We start from the raw sequence: 24,019 nt of genomic DNA, 5'->3' as shown, positions 1-24,019 counted from the left end.
GGTACCTTACATCTCTGGGCTGCTTAGTTGACATCCACCAGGAACGAGAGAGAGATTAGGTGCAAAATGCACATCCACCTACCAGGCAGAGGTTGCAGGAGCAAATAGAAGATGCTCTTACAATGAGAACTGTGATGCCCAACATTTTCCCTCATTAAAATTGCATTCTCCCTTGAGAAAAAGGTAAGAAATTTGTTGGAGAACTGTAAATCTCAAGTTGATTTCTGCCATTTTCAGTGGGTTACATTTTAAAAAGACTGGATTTGAAGCAAAACTCTGTCAGAGAAGATTTTAATCTCAGTGGATTTTGTACCAATGAAAGCATACAAGATTTGTTGACTGTTCAGAGATTTTAGATTAAATAAGACACAAACCATATCCTGCAGATAATTACACGCTGGAATCTGGTCATACTGTTCTTTGAAATGTGTATTCTCCAAGTCATTGTCACAACAGTCATAAATGTAAGCAGTAAGAACAGGAGTAATCTGGATGTTTGAAAAATGAAATTTAGACTGTCAAGTACATTCTCAGTAGCTGATTACAGTCCATGGTCAAAAGCAGGAAATAGACAAATCTTAAATGTGTACCCACAACACTGCACATAGGAGCATTTAAAGTCTTTTGAAGTAACTTCTGAATACTAGCTAATCAACCTTCTTTGTATTCAGTAATTAGGCTGATAAATGATATATCTACCACTTTCATAGCCTAATAGTGTGATGCATCACTTACGTTGTTTTAGTCTTCCTGGGTCCTGAAACAGCACCAACTTCTGTATCTTTGAAAGTACTTTTGGTCCCTTTCCAGGTCTGGATAGTAACAATTGCAAATCCTGGATCAGAATGGACATCCATTGTTCTTCTCTAAATCCCTAAACTGCCTGCCTGAGAATGGGAGAGTATCTCAGAATGGATTACCCTGTTGCTCACATGCAGTTGACAACAATAAAGAGTTTTGTGGTTCTTTATGCTCACTCCCTTTTTCACCCCTCTCATCCTGAAAGGATGAGGCTGCCCATTCTGCTTCTCAGTGGTAGTCCTTACTGGCTTTTTCCACCTAGCTGATGGCCACATAGGTCCTCAGATGAAGTCTTTCCATGAAGTGAGAACACATATAATTTACATCCTATCCCAAGACTGGCTCCAAATGGACTTGTGTTAATGAAAATAGCAACAGTATCTTCCTGGCCACCTACCAGTATTGCTTTGTTCCCTTTCCTGCTCATGTCTGTTGTGTGTAGCAACCTCTTGCTCTAGTCCTTATGAAAAAGATGTGTGTGATACCCAGTGTTGTTCTATATGAAATGTAGTGATAAGTGATATGTCCGTCCCATGGACTTTATGCCTTGCCCTTGGCTTACTTTCTGTTCTTCCTGATCTGTACATTATTGCTTCTCATTCTCATTCTTCTTCTGTGTCTGTATTTATATCCTTTTTAACATTTGAGCTCTTCTGGTGAAAAGACCCTCATGGGTTCTACCGTACATGTTCTGATGAGCCAAAAATAGTTTTCATGCACCTTATTGTATATGACTGTCCACTTAATATTTGGATACTTATTATTTTTGTTCTCCTGGGAGCAATTTTTCAACAGAAGTCAGGAATCAGTTTCTGTTTAAATCTACTGAATGCAGGATGATTATAGGATCTAGTTTGGAGATACTAAGGCATCTACCTGATGATATTATGTCAGGTTTCATACTACCAGGGAAGCACTTAGGCTCTTCTGTTTTTCAGTTGCTGGCATATAAAAGCAGTGCAGATTGCTATTCATGCCTGCCTTCTTGTTGCACATAAAATTGCAAACATGAAGTAGTGGAGTTCGAGTCTTGCATGCTTGTACATCTCTTCAGGCAGATGGGGTAGATGGCCTCATGGGGACAATTAAAGAATAAAGCAATAAGGAAAAATGTCAAGCAGAAGGGAAGAGTACTATGCAGAACATTTCATGCAGTGATTCTGGTTACCCCAGCATTAATAATCAACTGTATAAACACACAGCCACAAAATCCTTAAGCAGATTTGTATATTTATAATTTATAAAAATGTATTTTCTTTGGACAGAAACCATAACAAGGCAAGACGAACATATCTTCCAGTGTTTACAGTAAAAGATGCTGGAGAAGCCAAGTACAATAAATATTTTAGTTCCATAATCTGACTATTAGCAGGGAATATGACTACCTGCCAGATCTGTTTGGAAGTTATGAAAATCGTGGCATGCACAGAGACTTTTCACATCACTTTCTTAAACATTTAAAGGTTTAAAAGGATAGGAAAGCTATCTGTTGCTATAAACTGAAAAATCTGGGACAGAATGTTACTGTGACACAATAGCTGTGTCAGTGTCACAGCAGCTTACAGAAGCTTCTTTTTAAACAAGGGTTTGCATATTGCTTCCCCCAGGGACCAGCAGCAGACTCATTTAAAAGAAATAGTCACAGAATATTTTCCTTAAATGATGTAACTGATAGTAGTACTGTGCGTGCTAAATACAGGCAATCAAGAGTTCTGGGAACAATTCCACTGACTAAAGTTTCAGTAAAAAAGCAAATGAATTTGGGTTCCCAGTTTTGCTCTTTCTAAAATGGGCAGAAATTTCTTACAGAGTACAGTGAAAGGGTATTAATGTGGACTAAAATTTTGAGCCTATCAGACATTATTCAGTAAATACTGATCTTGATAACATCAATAGAACTGCTTATATGGTGAAAATTGAGCATATGCTGGAAGGCAGGTTTAGGTACTCTTGCTTGTGTCTGTTGCACAGGCATGATCTATCCTACCTGTGATTTGGAATTAAAAATAATAATAAAACAACAGCACTTTCACATTATGACAGTTTCTTCAAAATATCTCTTCATGCTTTGAACCAGATTGGTTGCCAGTCTATTTTCAGCAACAATTTGTATGCACTCTTAACATTTTTATTACAATCTATGTCCTTTTGGTTAATAGACATTAATACATTTCTCTAGGACTCAGTGAATAAAGAAGCATCTCAGTGATTGTTCCTCAGGTTTTGATGGCCTGATTAGAGCTATCAGCTTAACTCCAGGAAAATGTGTGTTGCATCTTACATTCTGTTTGGCTGCCCTGAGGAGTAGCTCCTAGACATGCTGAACTACTGCAGGGAATAGGCAGCATCAAGGAGAAACAGAGCCATTAACCACTGAAAATAAATGCACTTCTTATCTGGTGCTCTAACACTCTGTATGTCACACACTAAAAGCCATACTGCTCGCCACTTGAGTCAGTATTTCTTGATTGTAAATGTTAATGTAAAATGTGTTGGTTTTTGAAAAGTAATCCTTTTTATGCTGCTAATGCTAAAGAAATGTACTGTTTTTTTATTGGACAATTCCAGCAAAGTCTTTCATCAGAAAAAGATAGAAACTGACGTAATATATGCCAGTACTGAGGGCTGAGTCCCCAGATTAATTGATGGAAGGATGAGTCATTTGTGATCTTGTGGCATTGCTAGGCTCTGTCTCCCTGATTTTTACTGGGCTTTCTGTTCAGTTGGCTTTTTTTGTTTGTTAGGTTGTTTTTTTTACAAGAGTCTGCAAAAGGAGAAAGAAAAAAAAAAGAAAATCTGCTTTTCTGTCTCACTTTCAAAAAAATCCTTTGCAGTGCCCAGTTAAATTGTGCTGCCCCGGAATCAACTTTGCTGTATTTAGGGCTTGAGCTGTGAGCTTTGAGATGGTAGTGACTGACCAATGGTTGGAAGGGATAAATTGCTCAGAGCTGGAGTTCATCTGTACAGTTCTTTTCCCTTGTGAATGTATTTTCATCTAACAGTCTTAATGTCTATCATGTACGTTTTGTTCTTTCTCCTAAAGTAATTTTAAAAACAGGCAGTTCGTATTCAACATTATAGGAACAGCTTTCCAAGAAAAAACAGGTGGCCTCCACTTCTTGGATCTTAGAGGAGATGTGTAAGCTGAGTCAGAGCTGCACTGCTGACTTTTGAAAGCAGGGTGCCCATGTAAAGCAGTGAAAACCAATTCAGAATTTTTGTTAAAGCTTTGACCATTTCCTACAGCAGCTTGCAAACCTGCAATCTTTCTCCAATCCTTTGCAACTCTCCACATGCGGTCTAAGTACTGTTATGCATATGAATTTTTGTCCTTAATATTTGATGAAAATAACCTGATGTTTGCAAAGAAATGTAAATAATGAGCCTTTTTTTTAGAGGTATACATAATAGGCAGAGTTTCACAGCAGATCTTGTCTCTCAGCTTCAGAGCATTTATCTTACTGGGCCTTAGTTACTACAACTGATACTGTTGGGAATAGAAGAATCTCTCAGAAGTATTTTTTAATTCTCAACATGAGCCAACAATGTGTGTTTGCAACACAGGATGCCAACTGTATCCTGGGCTGCTGTCACATCCTGCCCATGACAGGCGGGAGGGGTGAAGAGATTCACAAATCCCCCTGTTAGATTAAGGTAAAACAATACTCAAGGTCCAAATGTAATCATCAATTTGAATGAAAATCTCAGTACTACAATTATCTTAGAAGTACTGGCACTCTTACAGTTATATCTGTCTAAACAGTGAAGCTGCATCAAAGGAGGGATGGCCAGCATGGTAAGGGAGGTGACTGTCCCTCTATTCTCTGCCCTCATGAGGCCTCACTTAAAGCACTGTGTTGAGCTCTTGAACCTCCCATCAAAAGGCCATGAATCTGTTGGGATGGGCCAGGGGGAGGACCGTGGGGACAATCAAAAGGCTGGAACAATTCTGCAAAGACAGGCTGACAGAGTTGGGGTTATTCAGCCTGCAGAAGAGGAGGCTCTGGTGGGACCTCCCTGCAGCCTTCTTGTGTCTAAATAGAGCCTACAGGAAAGCTGAGGAGGGATTCTTCATCGGGGAGTGTAGTGGTAGGACAACGGGTAGTGGTTTTAAACTGAAAGAAGTTAGATTTAGATTAAACATTAGGAGGAAATTCTTCACTGTGAGGGTGGTGAGGCACTGGCACAGGCTGCCCAGAGAAGCTGTGGGACGCCCCATCCTTGGAGGTGTTTAGGGCTAGTCTGGATGGGGCTTTGGGCAACCTGATGCAGTGGGAGGTGTTCCTGCCCATGGCAGGGGGTTGGAACTGTTTGATCTTTAAGGTCCCTTCTAGTACAAATCATTCTGTGATTCTGCAATTCCATGATTGTATTTCTAGTTTTTTGTCAGTTAAAAATGATCTTACATCTAAGAATTGGTGTGAATATCAGTAAGAAGTAAGGAAGATTCCTTAACATACTGCCCAGAGTTGGATATGACAATGGGAACAGAATCATAGAATCAGCAAGGTTGGAAAAGACCTCATCTGGGTCATCTAGTCCAACTCTAAATAGGAGCAAAATGTGCTAGGTTTTCTGTTCAGCTACTGTATGTGTTGGTTATCTTTCTGGAAGACATAGTGGATGTGTGCTGTGATTCTTTTTTATATGTGGGTGTTGCACTGGAAATTCTTATTCAGAAATCATTATTCCTGCAGGTGTTTTTGTGATGGCCAAGTAAGTGTTAACAACTTCGGAGATTAGCTGCCCCAGAGGATTTTCCTTTGGCTTCTTATACAAATACAAAGTACTTCTCATAGCTAATATTGTTATTTATTACAAAGTTGGAGCTAATCATCAATATATTCAAGGAAAGAAAAAAAAGCATGTATGTTGCAGAAAAAAATATAGCCAGACTGTTTAACAAGTCCTGTAGTTCTGTTCTGTAGTTGTTTTCCAAAGGCTGTGGTACAAATGCCTTAAACTGTTGCACAATTTGCATCTGATTGAACTGCTGTGGACAACTAACAAAGGAATAAATTTGAATGAGACTCTAATTAAATACTCTTATTTTGACATACTTGATTTTGTTAATAACTGCTGCCAAGCATTTCTTTTTTCTGGGTCAGAATGAAAGTAAAGCCAGAGTCCAGGAAAGCTAAACAAAGCTGTTTCAGCAGCCCACTCTGTGAAATATTATGCAGTCGAGTATCTGTTTCAAAGAGGAGCCACAATTATTTCTTGCATAAATATTTAGATAATTGCATGTGCTGAGAAACAAGGACTATTCTAGATCTAAAACTGGGAGGGACGTCCCTCTAGAGTATCACATTCCATGTGGTTTAGATTATGTATATAGCATAGCAGTTGTAAAACAGTACACGGTCTGTTCCATTAAAAAGGCTTATAACATTAATCCTGAACTTTACTCTTTCTGTTGGCACCTAATCTCTGGATGCTTCATGAGAATATCTCTCTTAAATTACTTCTGGGTTTCCCTCCAGAAGTTTTCTGTACAGTTGTTGTCTGTCTACCTCTGCCTCTCTGAATCTTTACCTTTAGTGCACTGTAATTCTGTCAGAGTGGTGTCTTTGTGCATTCACTGGCGTGAACAATGAATACAAATAGTAAGAGAGAAGTTACAGTTTTTGCGTTCATTTTTCTAATTTTTTTTTTTAATTACAGAGCAAAGAGATTGCATTCCAGCTTCATGAAGACTTAATGAAAGTTCTTAATGAGCTTTACACAGTAAGTACAGTTTCTTACTTACTTTATCTTATTCAAATTCTGTATCAGGCTTCTTCTGTAAGTGCTAAGTATCCTTTTATCTAGCAGGTTACCCCCAGTGGAGATGCTTATTTTTGTCTTTTTACACGAGTCGAAATTATCTCTTGCAGAAAAACCACTCACTTGTTTAGAACACATATGCTAATGCTTTCAGGATTAATTTTTATTTTCAACCTCTTTTCCTCCTAGACTATGCTAAGCCAGTTTATTATAAGTTTCGTTGGTTATTAATGAGGCATTTCTTCTCAGAGCTTACCAGAGCAAACCTTCTCCCTTTTCTGCCCTTTGGCAAGATGCTTCTGTTGGAAAATCTGAGGGAAGGTTTCCTTTTTGAAAGTCACCTACACAGCTCATTACTACTAGATGAGGTCTTGTCTACCTGAAAGCCATTTCCCAAAATATTTTGGGGGTAGGTACCAACAAAGTTTTCTAAGAAGGAACAAAGCAAGGATTTTTATTTCTTTTTAATCACAATTATACAGTGAATAAGAAATGGTAATATCCACCTCTTACTAAAGTCTGTTGGTTCCTGCTGGTCAGGGAAGTAGTATGGCTGAATTTTATCTTCAGCCTGACAGAGCTGAAACTTCAGTGCTCCAGTACCTTACATAACAGACTTTAGGTTGCTCCCTCCCCTATCCACCATATTTGAGAGATCAGAAAAAAAAAAGGCAAAAAAACCCTCCACAAGAACAACAAAGCAAAACAACAACAAGAAAAACATGTTATTTATATTAAGAAACAATTTGGCATTTTAATGAAGTTTCAGTTAAGAAGGGTGTGATATTTGTAAAGCCTTGTTTCCTCAGCCCTGTCTATAGTCTGTCAAACATGCTAGAATCATCTTCTGTAAAGTATTGATAGCCTCGGACAGTTCACACAGCTGCAGGGAGTCAGCAAGTATAGGAGCCATTGCACAAGCAGGACCTTGATGGTGAGTAAGTCCTGAAGATACAGTCTTATTCCAATTAAACAGTTACATAACTCCAATGCCTGGCGAGGAGCAGGATTGGTGCATGTGCTCCCAGGGTAGGGAAACACTGATGCATGTGCTGAAATACTTGGCTGAATTACCAGTGAAAATCTGCAGGACTGTGCTTTAGTAGTCTCACTCATGTTAATGCTATGTCTTCCCACTGAGAGCTGCATAAATTTATTCAGGTACTAATTTCCATTATGCCTTTCAGTGAACACCAGCTCCTTTCTCAAACTTAGTATGAAATTAGCTACACCTAATTTTTACACATCTGCAGCATAGATTTTTTCTATCTGTTTTCCAGTTATAGTCAGTAAAATGTAATATGTGGAGATCAGAGCCCTTCATCTGTTCCGGTGTAGGTGTGTGTTTCAGATGGAATTTACTACACTGTTAGCTCTGTTGTCCAGCTTTTTACTGATTTCAAAGGACTTGATTAGCTGTAGGTGCCTATATTTAGGCAGATACAAGCTTTGCATAGTAAAGTGACAAGATGGCACTGAGTAGCATCTGTTCAGCTATTTGGAGCAGTAAGATGAGACTTGTTTTGAGGCACAGATATTGTCAATGTAAAGAAATTGTGTATTTCCTTCATTACTCCTTGAAAGGAGTGACTGGCTCCCTTAAGACAGGTGCATTCAGGCACACGCAGTAATTTTACAGCTCCATGGTACCTCTTCAATCAAACATCATGTTGTCCACTCCACTGACCAGTCTTAAGACGCTGCTCGCCTGGACTTTCCTGTTGATTTGGGATGAAGGGATGGATTAAGTACTTGTCTCAAACCCAGACAGCAAGAAGCTCTGCCACCCATCTCTAACCAGACATCAGGCTTCATCACACCTATGTTCAGACTTCACAAGCATAAGGTACCTGAGACCCTGTAGAATGATCCGGAATAAATGGGATGTTCCAAAGAATCGTTGCTGATTTGGTCTAGGAATTTTTAATGGTTGAATTCAGGCACTACCTACTAATTATCAGAATAATAAACTTTATTCTGGTGATAATACTGTATCAAGCAGGATAGTCACCTGTATCATAGAAGCCAGATATAAAAGATGATTTCACAACCCTTCTCTGAAAATACACTCTACATTTATGCCTCCAAAGATCTTAATAATTACTGATATCTTCATGGGTCATATCTGAGTACTGCTATAGTTAGGGAGTTGTGTCCATTGACATTAGTGTTTTTTAGATCAAATTCTTTTAAGTCCATAAGTCATGCTGTAAATCTTGCAAAGAAGAAACTGTTCCAAGAGAATTAAAAAATAAAGTGCTGAGAAGTTGAAAGTACTTACCACCTTCCACTGAGAATGCACCAAAAAATCTCTTTCTCTTTAGACATAATTGAAAATTTGAATCTCTGCCTTTCAAGAAGCTGCAGAGTGATTTGGCTTCTTACTGAGTGTAGAAAGCTCAGAACTGCAGTCAGATGCCCAAAACAAATCAGACATCTGTGTTGAAAACACAGGTATTTTGGAACATTAAATAGCTGTTCTTTGAAAATGCGCTCCATTAGGAGACCTTTCTCCTTGCTTACACTTGAGTAATTCCTTTTTTTCCCATTTGCATCAGTCGGAATTACCTAGAAAGTAGGAGATATGTGTGATAGGTCTTGTACTTGTTCCCTGGGAGTGTTCAGTGTCTTGTGCCATCCTAATTAAAATTATGCATCATGTACAGGATTGATGATGAATCAAGGCTCTAGGATGTGTTCTAAGAACCTGTGAGTGAAGTAGGTTTATTTTATTGGAGTAATCAGAATTTTCTAAGGCAAACTTTCCTTTCTAATTTCCATCTCTCTTCCATAGAAAAGGTTTACTTGAATGTTACATTAAATATTTGTATGTTTGCTGCATTACTCAATTACTGGTGAAAATACATTTTAAGACTCTTTTATTTTTAGTTCTCATTATTTTATGCTCTGGTTCTAATGTTATTACTCAAAACATCATGGCTTTAGTCTGTATCTTTGCAAGTTCAGTAAATTTTAAGTGGCAAGTACTTTCAGTTATGCGTGGCTTTTCTCTGTCTGTGCCAGACAATCAGTAGTTTCAGGTCTGCAGCATTCTACCAGCTGCATTCATCTCCTGTTCATCTCTCTACTACTCTTTCAGCCAGTATTATTAGTCCTATACTTTACATAAGGAGCAAGCCAGTCCTTCGAGTAAGCAGGAACAAGAAAAGTGGAGCTTCATTAGTTCTTGGGGGACAAAGAATTTTCTTCCTAGCAACTCCAGAATAAAAATGCTAGTCAAACAAAAGAGTGTAAAGGTTTGGGTTGGTGTTTTTTGTGAACCAGGAGATTCAGAAATCTTGTTACGAGTTGAGTGAAAGAGGAGGTAAATCATTCATTGTACAGTGCATCATCTTTGATGTGGAGAAAGCTCCCCAAACTCTTCATCCATTTCTCTTGAAAGCTACAGTGTCTTGTAATATCTTCATGTCTCCTCCCTGGTTTTCCAAATTACACCTCCCAGCATCACACTTTTTACAAGCAGTACAAATGTAGGGCTTGCAGAAAAATGAAAATGTCCAATGGACAATCCAAAAGAAACAAGTTAATATTGAATAAGACTAGGGCAGCTGTGCGACTTGCATTTTCCATTGTTTTATCTCGCTCATTAAAATTTTGGCTGTTTAGTTTCTGAGTCATTGCTGCCAGATTTTCTTTTTTTCTTTACTCATTAACACGGAGTCTGGATTCTTTGTAGAAAAGTTATGTTCAATTTATCAGATATCTGAGAGCTGGTAAAATAAGTAATTCTGCATTGATAGTAATAAATCAGTGATTGTTCTTGCAACCACATTAGAAGCTATCTTAGAAGTGATAAGAATGCTGAAAACATTTAAATATTAAGCCTATGTAACTGCTAGAGGCCAATGGCGTAGTGGAATTGGCTTAAGATTTTACTTACTTCCAGGGAAAAGCACTAGCTAAGCTGATGTAATGAATTCCTTGCAACTCTACTTTCTAATATAATTCACTTCTAACCAGAGTCAATTTTGAAACTATTCATACTCAGTAATTCCAACAGAGATGAACTTCTGCTCTATTAAATGCTTATTTCCTGAGAAACACTATGAAAAAGCTATTAATAATGCAGTTTTATTACACAAATAAAGCATGATACTTAGACAACTCATGATAAATCCAATGTGCTTTGATTTAGAAATGTTCAATCAGAAGTTTAGGTTAATACATTTTCTAGAAAAGAAGCTTGCATGTAGAAAATGAAAGCCACAGCCTTGCTACAGGTACGTCCCTCTTCTGTCCCACAAAAGTAAATCACTCATTGATGTCCTGTTGACTCGCTTTTCTCAGTAATTATTGTGGGTTTAAATAAAATAATTTTCTAAGTGCTTACTCTGATGTTCCTATCCCTGTTCTAAGTACTACATGCTGCCCTTTCTGAGTTCTTAGAAATGATGAAAGTGTATATCACTAAGTGTACAGTGTGTCACCTACAAATAGGAGGATACATAGTTTGTATAACATAATCTTTTTAATCTACTTTCAGTCTGACTCAGTTATCTGTCAGAAATCTGTATTTAACATTTTCAGTCTGTAGTAATAGACTTGCTAAATTAGTCAGAGATGAATTCACCATTTGATTTTAGAAAGGGACTAGTATATAATTTAGCAGTGCTTGCTGAGTACAACAGAAAGTGCTGTGTGTCGGTCTTGATGGCAGTTCAGCATCTGCAAAATTACATCCTTGTTCTCTTCCCAGTGTATACCTGATAGCTGATCAATAAGCACTTTGGAGACTAGTAAAAGTCAGTTCAGTGATGGATACTCCCACAGGATAGTCTATGAGTTCAGCAGTTTGGTGGGCATTTGAGAAGCTGTATCACTTATTTCATTAGTGAATTTTTCATCTGAATAACAGATCTATGGTTATGTTACATATTTACAGCTCTGGGATCTGTGGATCTCAGAACTCTTCTTACAGTAAGGCTACTTCCAAGAATTAGATAAGCCTGTTACTGTCTTCTACAGAATATAACAGTCTTTTAACTATTCCTGAGAGAAAAGATGGTGTGACGTTAAGGGAAAGATTAATATATATGTAATTTAGCATGCAAATTCTAAGCTAGTGATGGTGATCAGTTGATGGTTGGACTAGATGATCTCAGTCTTTTCCAACTTTAATGATTCTGTGATTCTTGCGCAAAACTTGGCTTTTAGTCAGGATGTATGGAGATATTGAGTTTGGTAAACTGCTATAAGTGGGCAGTGAGAGGAAGAAGTGCTCTTCAGTGACGTGAGGTTAGTGAAGTCAGTGCAGAAGCTTCTGAAGCCTCTTGGCAAGAGCTGGTAGTGATGTATTTATGCTCCTTCAGTCAACAGTGAGGTAGGCTGAAGTTTCGTAGCCACTGCAGAAAGTCACTTATGCCTACTATGCTGAGCTATGCAGCACTCAGAAAAATCACTTCAGAAACTTCAGTGTTCACTACTACCTTTATCAAGAAGTGACAGAACAAGGATTTGTTCTAAAGTCAAGTGCTTTGAGATGTGCTGTTAGGAAACTCAGAGATGTTATTATTGTTTTTTTTTTTCGCTGGCAAAAAGAAAAAAAAGAAAGGAGTATAAAACAAAATAATTTTTCTAGATGGTAAGATAAATAAATTAGCTTTGTCTCCCACCAACTGAAAAGTCTCAGGAGCTGACACAGAACAAAAAATACACAATAAAAAGAAACACATGTAGAATTCTGTAAATAAGCACTTAAAAACTGCATGCAAAGACAAAAAGAGGAAGGTGCAGTTTTAGTATTTAATTACCTTTTCCTATCATTTTTAATAAAGCCATATCACTTTCTGTGCCTTCTATGGTTTGTTTCATACATAATTTCTTTAAGAAGCACATTTCTTTTCAGTCATTATTTCCTTGTGTCTGTATGAGTTAAATTCCCTGAGCACAGATTTTCAACTAAATTAAAAATTGCCTTTGTGCAATATAGGAAGCTAAACATGGTATGTTTTTAACCTGAAAACAGGGCAGATCTCAGCTCTGCAGGCTTGTATCTTCTTCCCAGCCCAGCCTGATCTGTCGTCATGGTTTTGCCTCATCTGGTTAGATTGTGGTCACCATCTTCTCCCTTTTTCCACCCTTTTGGCAGAGAAGTGTGAAAATGTGTAAAGTCCTGTTGTGTAGGACTTTAATTATGCATCTCTTCAGCTTTCACCTGATGTGGAGTTCACCTGGTTTGTGTGGATCCATGCTAAGGCACATGCAAGGTAGCTTAAAGGCTGATAAAGGCTAATTTACACCCTCTAGCTTTAGTGTTGCTAGTCTGTGGATTCACCTTGGGCTGCCTTAACTTCTCAGATAGAAAAGTTACTTGTCTCATTTTCAAGGAGTTTCCTGAACTAGTCTGTCTCTTCAGCAGCCATGCAAAACCCTGTTGAAGGAGGAACAGCCCCTTTGACTCCTCCATGGCTGCTTCCTTTGCAGGAGAGGCAGGTGCTTGTATGGTCTGAGCCTAAAAGTTACAGCTGCTGGAGACGGAGCTCCGAAATCCTGTGAAGAAGAGAGGAAACCATTGTCCTCCTGGGGATACCTTCCCACCTTGTCCCTAGCTTGTAACTTGCACATATTTGTAGTCTGGTGGCCCAAGCTTTCTTGGCTGCAGAGAAAGTGTGTGTGTGGGAAGGATGCTGCTATTAACTGGGGGCTATGGAGGGAATGCCATCAAGTCTTATTTATCAAACTACTCTTCCTCCAGCTCATGTCTGGAGAGCTGGCCAGTTCTGTGTCATTCCTGATCCACTGCCTGCGTGGTTAAACACAATTTCTCTCCAGGCCTTCGATAGCAATCCATCTGATTAAGCATGTATCCCCAGGCTGAAGCTTCTTATTGTCTCTGCTTCCTTGTCCTGTCCTCAGAGCCAGATGGAGTGTCCTTTTCTCAAACATTTGATGTCCCCAGCTGGGCCATCATTAACTAAGTACTGAGGAGGTAGGATAGATTTGGTTCTGATATTTAGTTTTATTGCTCATCATTTCAGATTTTTTACAAAGACTTAAGTCGTGAAGTATAATAACAAGGATTTGGTTCTTTCATGACAGAGAGATGAGAAAAACATGATAGGAAATATTTTTTACACAACTATTGCCTGAAATATTTGATAGCTTTCTGCTCAATCACCTACCAGAGTATTTCTGAGATACAGCGCCTTTCTCAGCAGAACTGAGGTAGGGCAGAAGACACTTATATGATGACTAGTTCTCCACCATCTTCCTATTTATTCACAGTGCCCGTTAAAGCCCTCTGAACATGCAGAATTTTATGTATGTAAGTACCCATTACTTTAAAATGAATAGTGTCAATTCTATCATCATCTAAAGACATGACTGAAACTCTGTGAGGCCAATAGGTATCCCTGTTGGATTACAATTGAATAAATCAGAGAAGAAAAACACAGCTGGAAATCCTCAGTCTTTGTTGACCAAGAAAATTACTTATGCTCCATCTTTTAAGAAAATATTTTACATTGACTCTGTAATTTTTCTGTATGTATATTTCTACTTTCTCCTAACTCCCTTTTGATTCTTTTGCAGGTCATGAAAACATACCACATGTATCATGCAGAGAGCATCAGTGCAGAAAGCAAACTGAAGGAGGCAGAGAAGCAAGAAGAAAAACAGATTGGGAGGTCAGGAGACCCTGTTTTTCACATACGACTGGAAGACAGGCACCAAAGACGGAGCTCTGTGAAAAAGATTGAAAAAATGAAGGAAAAAGTAAATAGTTCTTTTATTTTGCTTCATTAGAAATAAATCCAGCGTGTTTCTGACATTCTTTATCATGACATTAGAGAAATCCAGCTGGGAAATAAAATTAAACAAGGTACACAAAATAAACTAGAAGTGGGTTTTAGACAATTTAATTGCAGTTCAGAGAGGGGAATAGTTTATTCCCAGTACAATTCTTGCTATATATTACATTCTTTATACATATAATAGGCTGACAGTTAAGGTTCTTTCTAGTTAATAGGATTGTGTGCTTGAATCATTACTACTTTTGCTATGTATCAAGAATTAAGTCATTCAAAGACATGAATATACTCTCTTTCCTAGCGTCAAGCAAAATATTCTGAAAACAAGCTGAAGTCTATTAAGGCCCGTAATGAATACCTGCTCACCCTTGAAGCAACCAATGCTTCTGTTTTCAAGTATTATATTCATGACCTTTCAGATTTAATTGATGTAAGTATTTGCACATTTGTTTTTAACATCCTTTTTCTTCTTTTCATTAGTCATATGGATTGCCTACGATATATTCATCATTTATAATATTGTGTGGTATAATTAGCATGTTTTCCTTTTAGCTTTATGTTTCACAAAATGAAGTACCAATAAGATGCTGAACCTTCCTTTAAAGTAAAAATATTATGTTTCTTCCCCATGTGGCAAGAATAAGTATGGCAGGAATAACACAGGAAAGCTGACTATTCCATTTTGTACCATAGAGGTATTTCTGGAGAATAAATATTTCTTAGGAGAGAAACTTCTTAAGTGGGCATATAATAACAGTGTTCAACTCAGTAAGAAGTAATTTCTGTAGTGTCTAAAGAATCATTCAGATTCATTCACTGAGTCATTGAATTGAATACACACTAGTTGTTTATTTTTTAATTTATTTTGCAGAAACAGTTCTCTATATTTTCAACAGAACTTGTTACTGCTTTTCAGTAGGCCATGAGAACATCCTAGGGGTATGAGGTTATACAATGATGCTGACCTATGCCAGCATTTGGTCTGCAGAGCCTGTATTAGTGACATTCTAGATAATGTGGAGGGCAGAACCTGCGCTTCATCGTGTCTCACCCTCTTTGTAAACCGACCATTTAGTTTTAAAGAAAATCTGGATACAGCAAATACAAGGTCAGGAAGAAGTATGCGTTAAATGGGTCAATGGCTTTACCACTGATATTGAATATGCTTTCTCCTGTAACAGTGGCATTTGTTACTTATAATAGTAAACAGTGTTCACGCACTGTCTTTTTTGGTGGGAGGTTAAGCATAATGACAAGCTAGCTAGGTTCTGGTTGGTTGTACAGAATAAATTAATTTAGCATTTGACAAGAAATGACTTATTTCTACTGTCTGGAGTAGCAAAACTTGATAGAGATGAGATGAATGGACTAAAATTGTTGCATGCATGTGTTTTATTGTATTTATGAGGGAACTGGAGCACAAGCCTTATGAGGAACAGCTGAGGGAACTGGGATTGTTTAGTCTGGAGAAAAGGAGGCTCAGGGGAGACCTTATTTCCCTGTACAACTACCTGAAAGGAGGTTGTGGTGAGGTGGGAGTTGGCCTCCCCAGGTAACAGCAGTAAGACAAAAAGAGAATGGCTTCAAGTTGTGCCAGGGGAGGTTCACTTTGGAAAAATATATTCCCCAAGAGTGGTCAGGCACTGGAACCCAGCTGCTCAGGGAGGTGATGGAGTCTCCAATCCTGGATGTGTTCAAGAAACGTGTAGATGTGGTACTAAGAAATGTAGTTTAGTGGGCAACATTGGTGGTAGGTGGATGGTTGGACTTGGTGATCTTGAAGGTCCTTTCCAACTTTGATGATTCTGTGATTCTATCGTTTCAAATGTTTTTAAAATATCTATACATATATTTTTGCATATGAGTATGTGTACATATATATATACACTTCTATGGTTTTTAAATACTGAGAGTCAGTTTTCTTTGCCATTTACTTTCTTTAGTAACATGAGGACTGCTTCAAAAATAATGCCTCCCATTTTATTCTGTTGGCCCACAGTGTGAGAGGCAGATGTTGGTGGTGTGGCAGTAGGAGTTGAACCTTCCTGCCAGTGTTCCATAACATTTTGTTGCCATGTGACAGATTGCAGCAGAGGGGCAGTCTGACAGAATGATATCTGACATGGAAGTGCTTATGAAATGGAGGTGTGCCATTGAATTCCTCCATTTAGAAAAGAATGGCACCTGTTGATATTCTTTAGTGCTTGTTGAACATTTGTGAAGGCCAAACAATGGATGTGAGCACAGTGAGGTGGTGGGTAGTGTGTTTCAACAGTGATGTGAAAGACTAGCCATATTCCATATGGCACAGGGGCCACACTGTGAAGTGAACATCTCAATCAGTTCATCCATATGAATCAGCAGATTTTCATCAGGGAACTGTGTATCAAGCTGAATGTCATCTCCAACACATTGGAAACAGTGGTGACAGTGTTGCAGTATCACTAAGTTTAAGCCATGTGAGACACAAGGATGCTCACACAGGAACAGGTAGAACACTGTGTGCAAGTTTGTCAGGACCTGTTGAACCAATCTGAGGCTGAAAGTGACAATTTCCTGAATTGCATCATGACCAGTAACAAGATGTGATGTCACCACTACGAACCAGAGTCAAAGTGGCAGTACATAGAGTGGTAGCCTGTGAATATCCCATCAAAGAAAGTGTTCAAGACACAGCCCTCAACAGGTAAAGTGATATGCACTGTCTTTTGGAATAGGAAAGTAGTGATCCTTTTAGATGTCCTGTGACAAACCATCAGCTGTGACCATTACATTGTGACACTGACTTAGCTGATGGCTCTAATTTCCCAAGTCAGGCCAGAGAAGAAGACAGCCTTTCCCTTGTAACATGATAAGGCCTGGCTTCATGCCATTTTGAAGACTGTGGAGCAAGTTGCCAGTCGTGGCTGGACTGTCTTTCCGCACCCACTATGCAATCTAGGTTTGGTGCCTTCTGACAGTGTGGGCAGTTTTTTCCTCTTAACAGCACCATCATAGCAGCTATGAAACTGTGGGTCATTTCCACTGGTGCATATTTTTCCATGTGCAGCATGCAGGCTCTAGCATGACAAAAATGCATAGCCAATGATGCTGTGTTGAAAAATAGTGTTTTGTAGTTGAGAATTTGCTCTATTGAATAGTGTTATTGTGGTCCTTGTATCTGCTAGAGTTTCCATGGAAACAAATAGGAGGCATTATTTTTGGAATGACCTACATATATTAAAAACTTGTCCAACTTCGTTATAACTGTATCCTTTCCCCTTTCAACTTCATTCCCTCACAGTGATTTCGTTGGTATTTTTCTTCTTTCATATGGGAGGTGATGATGTGCCCTTTTTTGTTTTAATATTTTTTTCTTTTTTTCCTGTTCACAATTGCATGTTTTGCCTCCTCTGATTTCTTCTATTTTATTTTGCCGTGTGTCTTTCTATAATCTACAGCCACACATCTGTACGTCTTGCTCCACCCACCTGTCCTGCCCAGGCAATGAAAACATTTACCAAGATCCCAACAAATAGTTACTGAAGGCAGAAAACTAAGGACAGAAGGCATACCTGCCAGGGTACCACCCAAGTGAGAAGTTGTTCTTATGTAATGGATCATTTTCCTCATAATTAACTTTTAAGTACTGCTTCACGTACTGAAAAGGAGTAATAAGGTCTCTGTGGAGTTCTCTCTTGTTTAGGACCTCAGCTTTTCTTTATGGAAGTACTCCAATGCTCTGGGCATTTATGTGGCCTTCATCTGGACATACTCTTAACAGGTCCACATCTCTCCTGTGCTGGAGGCCCTGGAGCTGGACGTAGTACTCCAAATAGGGTCTTAAAAGAGTAGAGTAGAAGAGGACAGTCAGTTCCCTTGACCTGCTGGTCACGCTGCTTTGCCCAGGATGCAGTTGGCTTTCTGGGCTCTAAGCCCACACTGCCCTTTTCATTAGTGTTTTGTAAGACTTAGCTAATAAACGTGCAACTAAAATTTCATTCTGAGCCAACTTAATCTGATTGTGATCTTGTTTAAATGAAGTGTCTTGCAGGCATTTGTATTTCATCAGAATATTCTGTGAAAGCACTGGTATTTAGACAGAATGTTTACTACTTCACAAATGAAACACTTTCTGTAAATGCAAGAGTCTTGGCAAGATTTTTGCGTTATATCATTGGAATGTGAGACATGCTTCCCACTCACCATATGTTACAACAGTCCAGACTATCTTGTTCTGTAAATCTATTAGTATAATTGAACAATTCTGAGTTTTCAGAGTAGTGGTGGCTATTTCTTTACCTTTTCTACTTTGTCTCCATCTGCCTTTCTTCTTTTCTGTGCTTTCATGAACTCCTGTCTTGTGTGGAAGGGTCTTACCCTCTATGTTTGAATTCCAGCTAGCTTGGAAAGGATATAGATCTCTCAGAGCTGTTGGCTTTGCCCATAAATGATATTGAATGCTTTCCAACTTCACTGATAAATACATATGATGAAAATTAGATAAAGATATGGAAAAACTCTGTGAAGTGCTCAATATATTGCTTGCAATGAGATTGGAGTGGATTGTGGGATTTATTTTTTCTTTTTTTTTTTCACTGGGGTTCCTCTGTAGCTTGATTTGTGAGGTTCATATGGAAAATCCTAAATTGCAGCTCCTTGGCTGAGCTCGATGTGAACTGTTCAACTCATTCATTTCATTAATAAAACTGAGGGCTTCTGATTTAAAATGATATGTTCAACTTAAGCCCTTGTGATAAAAGCAAGATAAGAATATTGCTGGAGTCTTAGCTGGATGTTTTAATGCAGTAGTAAGCTGAGAGTTGTGATCATCATTTGCAAAGAGGTAGGGGGATAAACAGGATTTGATGTGTACAGTATATTTCTGTCCTGTCCATATTGTTCTAGAGGAATTTGTATTTGCTTTTGCATATTTCTTCTCTGGTGGATATGTAGTAGGTTCTAGTCCAAGTGATGAATAGGATCAATTTTACTCTTCGTGTGAGTCTTGCAGAAAACAGCAGAATGCTTTTTAGATCAATTACATAAGCTTTAACTAATGTATTTTTTTTAATTCTGGATTTTTGATGAGCCGTAGCATACACACCACTGCCAAACTGACTGTTGGTGCCAACATTTGTCCATATGTCAGAGATAGTATTCATTTATTTAAAGATGTCCATGTAATTGCGTTTATTAGCCTTATCTAGGTATAAGAGGAGGTTGGGAGCTTTTCTTTTAAGTCTGACCGTGCACTTGTGTGGTCTAAAGGTGAATACAAGGAAACAGCCATCAAAACTAATTTGACTGTAGTTCTGCTACTAGAATAAATTGTGCTTATGTTTTGGTCCTTCTTAGAGTGGAATTTCCAAATGTCTAATTGCAGTCTGCATGCTTTGGATGGTTATAAAGTTAGAGAATATTTAGCTGTCACAAACTTAATTTATTGGATAAAGATTCTCTGTTAATCATTTATAGAAGCAAGTTTAAAACTAAGGTAGAGTTTTTGCAGCTCAGTCTGTGTTAAAAGTTACCATAAACATGGCATGTGCAATCAGATCCCTTTGAATTGAGTGTTGATGTCTGTGTAAGACAGATGATCAGAATGTGACTTGCTCGGAGATTAAGGCATTTTTATGAATTTCTGGTATTAGAATTTTATTATTGTTCCTGAAATGAAATGAAGATCATGTTGGATGTTTGGTTGCAGCTCTGTGCTAGGCACTGCAGTCTGTTTTTTTCAAGCCTAAATATACTCTAGGGTGCAATAAAGACAGTAAATGCTCTTGAGACTGTTTCAGATTTAATTCCAAATAAGAATAAAATGCAAATTACGAAATTAATTTTTCACACATATCCCAAATGCATCACTCATTTCCCCAAACTTTGCCTCACCAAAAGTCTTTATGAATCCTGAAATGCAATAAAATTCATAGTCTGTGACTTCATTCTCTCATTTCTCATCTTCATTTCTTACTGCACCAACAGGCTCCTAATCTCTCCTTAGGCTGTAGATTGATAGCAGGTCTTACTAGCCATCCAAGCTGTCAGCTTGCTGTGCTCATCTTTTGATTAACAGTGTGGTTGCTTCTTTGAGCTTTAAAAATCTTTGGGATCTGTTTTTGTTATGTTTGATTATGTTTTTCCTGAACATCATGTACTCATGCATGTATGTGTATACATACACACATGTGCATGCATACTTTTCTGTGGCTCCTGAAAGATTGATGGTTGTTTTTTTTCTTCCAGTATTGTGGAGATAGCAGTACCTTACATCATTAGTCTCAATAATGAGCATATCTATCAAGCTCTTTCTCCATTGTAGCCACCTCTTTTCTAAACCATCACTAGTACTAGCATGTGAAGAGGGCTATTCTCTCTGAATAGCCGCAAGTTGATATTGTGATGGAGCTACAGGTTAAGAATGTCTTTGTCTCCCTAATGTGGAGAAAATGAACTACTGTCTGGCAGAAGTATGAGTTATGGTGTCTTATGCGTGTTCCTTTTGCTTTTAAACATATAATATTACTCAGATAAATTCAGCTTTTACTTAATTTTTTGAAGTAAAAATCCAAATTCAAGCATTTTAAGTTTGATTCAAAGAGCCATTGGTGATAAGGCATTAGTTCAAGTTCTAGATTTTGTTACTGTTTGCTCCACTGGCATTAGCTCTGCAAGAAAATGCCTTAGTCTGGCAGATTGTTCTGCTTCACTTGAAGAATCCATGCTCTTGGCTCAGAAGCTGTATTTGTTACCCTGTACAGCTGTCATTGCTTTCAAAAATAACTGTGGCTTTCATTCATGAGCAGGTGATAGTTACTAAGTAGATTAAGGGTTAAACAGTGAAGGTTTTGCATAAAGCTGCAAGGCTGCAACCTTATATTCCAACTTGTAAAGCAGCTGCATCAGAAACCCACACATCTATAATTGTAAATCAATGAGCTTTCTGTTAATCTTCCAAAATTCAGGCTCAAGATGCCTGTAGTTTTATAACACATGGGTAGTTGGCCATGCTAAAGCTAGCATTGCCCTTACTTCCTCTCAGTTAAATCTTCCATGAGGTCTCTGAAACTAATGCACATGAAATAAAACAGCTGCCCTGATCCACTTTCTTATCATCACTTTTAGTCTGTCTTTTTCATCCAAGGTAGTGAATTAAATATGAAATCTGAGATGACACAGAACAAGAGAAAAACACCAGGAGATTTTTTCCTTTTAGAAACAGTATTTGAATGGATGCCTTTGAAATATAGATGGCCTTCAGTATAAAAGCTGAGTGGCTGTTTTAGTAAACGTAATACACTTCTGTTGTATAAGTGCAAAAGAAAGAGGATAAGCTGTGTGCGTTTGATTGAACATGACATCTTTTTTTCCATTTTCTGTAAATAGTTTAAGAGCTAGTTTTTGGGTAGCCACTATCCCATTGGCAGTAATTACCCAGAGTACTTGCTAAGCCCAAAAGTTTGTCTGGAAGTTTTGGCATCCATATTGAGTACAATAGCCTTGACAGATTTCGGAACAGTTTAATCACTAGTGATGAGTGTACACAAGCCAAGATGTGAGTGCTTTGTTTCTTTTGTACACAGAGGTTTAGATGTGGTAAATAGGTTGAAAACTTCCCTGCTCTTGTATGTGTGTACATGTCTGTTTTCCTGTCTTTCTCTCTCTCTTTTTTTTTTTTTTAATAAGAAAGAGAAAAGGAAAAGGGAAAATATTAAATAAGTCCTAAGGTTTTATGATAGCTGGAAGGGAAGGCTGCATATAAACAGCGGACTGAATTCAAATTGCTTCTTTACCCAGATGCATCCTGCAGGGAATGACGATTTTAAGCTGTGGGGGGATCACCTGGGAAAGGAGGGGGCAGAGGCAGTGTGCTATCTGCCCCAGGAAGGCATTGTCCTCTGACTAGGACAAATCTTTCCTAAAACTGCAGTGATTTCCTGCATATACTCTATGAGATGGGAAATTTTGGATATTTTTGTCCACTGCTGGTTGTATACCAACAAATGTTTGGTCAGTTTCTCTCTGGACTGAGCAAAGACTAAATACACATTTCAGATAAACATTGCTTTGTATGCAACGGTTAGCAGATTGATGTTCAAGCATAGAGGTGACACAGAGGTTTGCATTACTTCTGCCATTACCTGAAAGCTCACTGAGTAGAAGCTGAAGATACTGTTTACTGTGTAATGTGCAGGGGAGTTAAGAAAACAGCTACTTGATACGCTCCTACTGTGACATTTTAAAAATATATTAAGCTGTTCCTCTAAAATATTAACAAATCATGAATAATGCAAACCTAGGGTACTTAAAATTCAGGAACAAACAGAACTTTACATTTTACCAATTAGATTTCAATTACACTCCAGTGTTATTCTCACCTCTAGAAAAAAAAAAGACATAAATTATGACTTTCTGTATTTAATAATGGTGTGCATTTCTGCCTCTGTCTGAGCATGGGAAATAAGGTGAATAACCCTATACTATCAGGGGAAAGGGTGTTAAACCGTTGTCACTGCATCAAAAAGCACCTTAAATGGGGCACCAATGTGGGAGGCAGATGTGGAGTTTTTTGTTTGGGCACAGCCATGACTAGCAGGAACTGATCCATTTATGTTAGATGCTAGCATTTATTTTAGATGGTAGAGTTATATCAAGATGTGTTTGAATAGATGACCTGACAGTGACTCCAAACCTTTTCGCTGTAAATGTGATCGTAGCGTATCTGTATCCAGAAGACAAATTGCCATACTTGTACACCTGATATCTTTTCTAAAGTTGTTCTCAAGTCTTTGCAATAGGACAAGGATACAAAATGCTTACTGTCTTAACCCTAATACTAAAATTGCAAGATGTTTTGAAGATAGAAAAATTCCTGGACAGAAAATTTTAGTGATAATTAGTGATTTGGGGCATTGGAATGGTTTTCCTGCTTTTTAACTGGTTTTCATCTCCCTTTATTGCATTTCTGATATTGCAGTCTTGGATATAAGTGTTCCTACTTTTAAATTTGTTTTCTTCTCCTTTTATTATGTTACTAGTGTTGTGATCTTGGATACCACGCAAGTCTGAACAGAGCCCTAAGAACATATCTTTCTGCAGAATATAACCTTGAAACATCTAGGCATGAGGGCCTTGACATCATAGAAAATGCAGTTGACAGCTTGGAGCCACGAAGTGACAAGCAGAGATTCATGGAAATGTTCCCCACTGCCTTTTGTCCACCAATGAAATTTGAGTTCCAGTCTCATATGGGTGATGAGGTCTGTATGGTGACACGTATCCCCCCAGAGATTATTTCTGTTCCTGTAGAAAAAGATAGATTTTATCACCTTTTACAAAGTCACAGCTTGGTAACAGCTGCTATTGCTGACCAGAGCAGATGGCCAGCAGTAAGCTTTTGCAAAATTTGCAGCACTGCTCCGAGGTTCTTTGGAGTTCTGAAGTAAACACTGTTGTGTGTTACTATATCCTGTACTACCTGTTATGAAATAGCAGAAGATTTCCTGGCCAGCCTGTGCTCAGACCAATACTGACGTAGGTCGTGACTTTGTCTTCAGTACCTGCCTTTCCTATAATGGCAGCTGTGATTGCTGGTGAGGACAACTGCAAATCTCCCAAGTTCTGCTCAGTGAAATGCAGCCCTTTCCCCTTCTTCCTCTCTCATTTTGTCATGCTCCCCAGCTGCATCCCATCGTGCTGCT

General features: G+C 38.3%; 1 protein-coding gene across 3 annotated transcripts in view; it reads left to right on the top strand.

Moving 5' to 3' along the window:
* The window catches only part of SRGAP1 (SLIT-ROBO Rho GTPase activating protein 1), a 138,472-nt gene that overhangs the window by 70,913 nt on the left and 43,540 nt on the right, over window positions 1–24,019 (top strand). For all 3 annotated transcript variants that reach the window (XM_065743355.1, XM_065743353.1, XM_065743354.1), the window contains exons 4-7: window positions 6,466–6,528; window positions 14,119–14,301; window positions 14,638–14,766; window positions 23,357–23,578. In XM_065743355.1, coding sequence (XP_065599427.1) covers window positions 6,466–6,528; window positions 14,119–14,301; window positions 14,638–14,766; window positions 23,357–23,578 — 597 coding nt within the window. The remainder of the gene's footprint in view (window positions 1–6,465; window positions 6,529–14,118; window positions 14,302–14,637; window positions 14,767–23,356; window positions 23,579–24,019) is intronic.

Source organism: Cyrtonyx montezumae, unplaced genomic scaffold (genome assembly GCF_038088225.1).
Source record: "Cyrtonyx montezumae isolate F1298 unplaced genomic scaffold, pur_monq_1.0 scaffold_3, whole genome shotgun sequence".
NCBI lineage: Eukaryota > Metazoa > Chordata > Aves > Galliformes > Odontophoridae > Cyrtonyx > Cyrtonyx montezumae.
The sequence above is the reverse complement of the archived record's forward strand: the minus strand, read 5'-3'. Positions and strand labels throughout refer to the sequence as shown.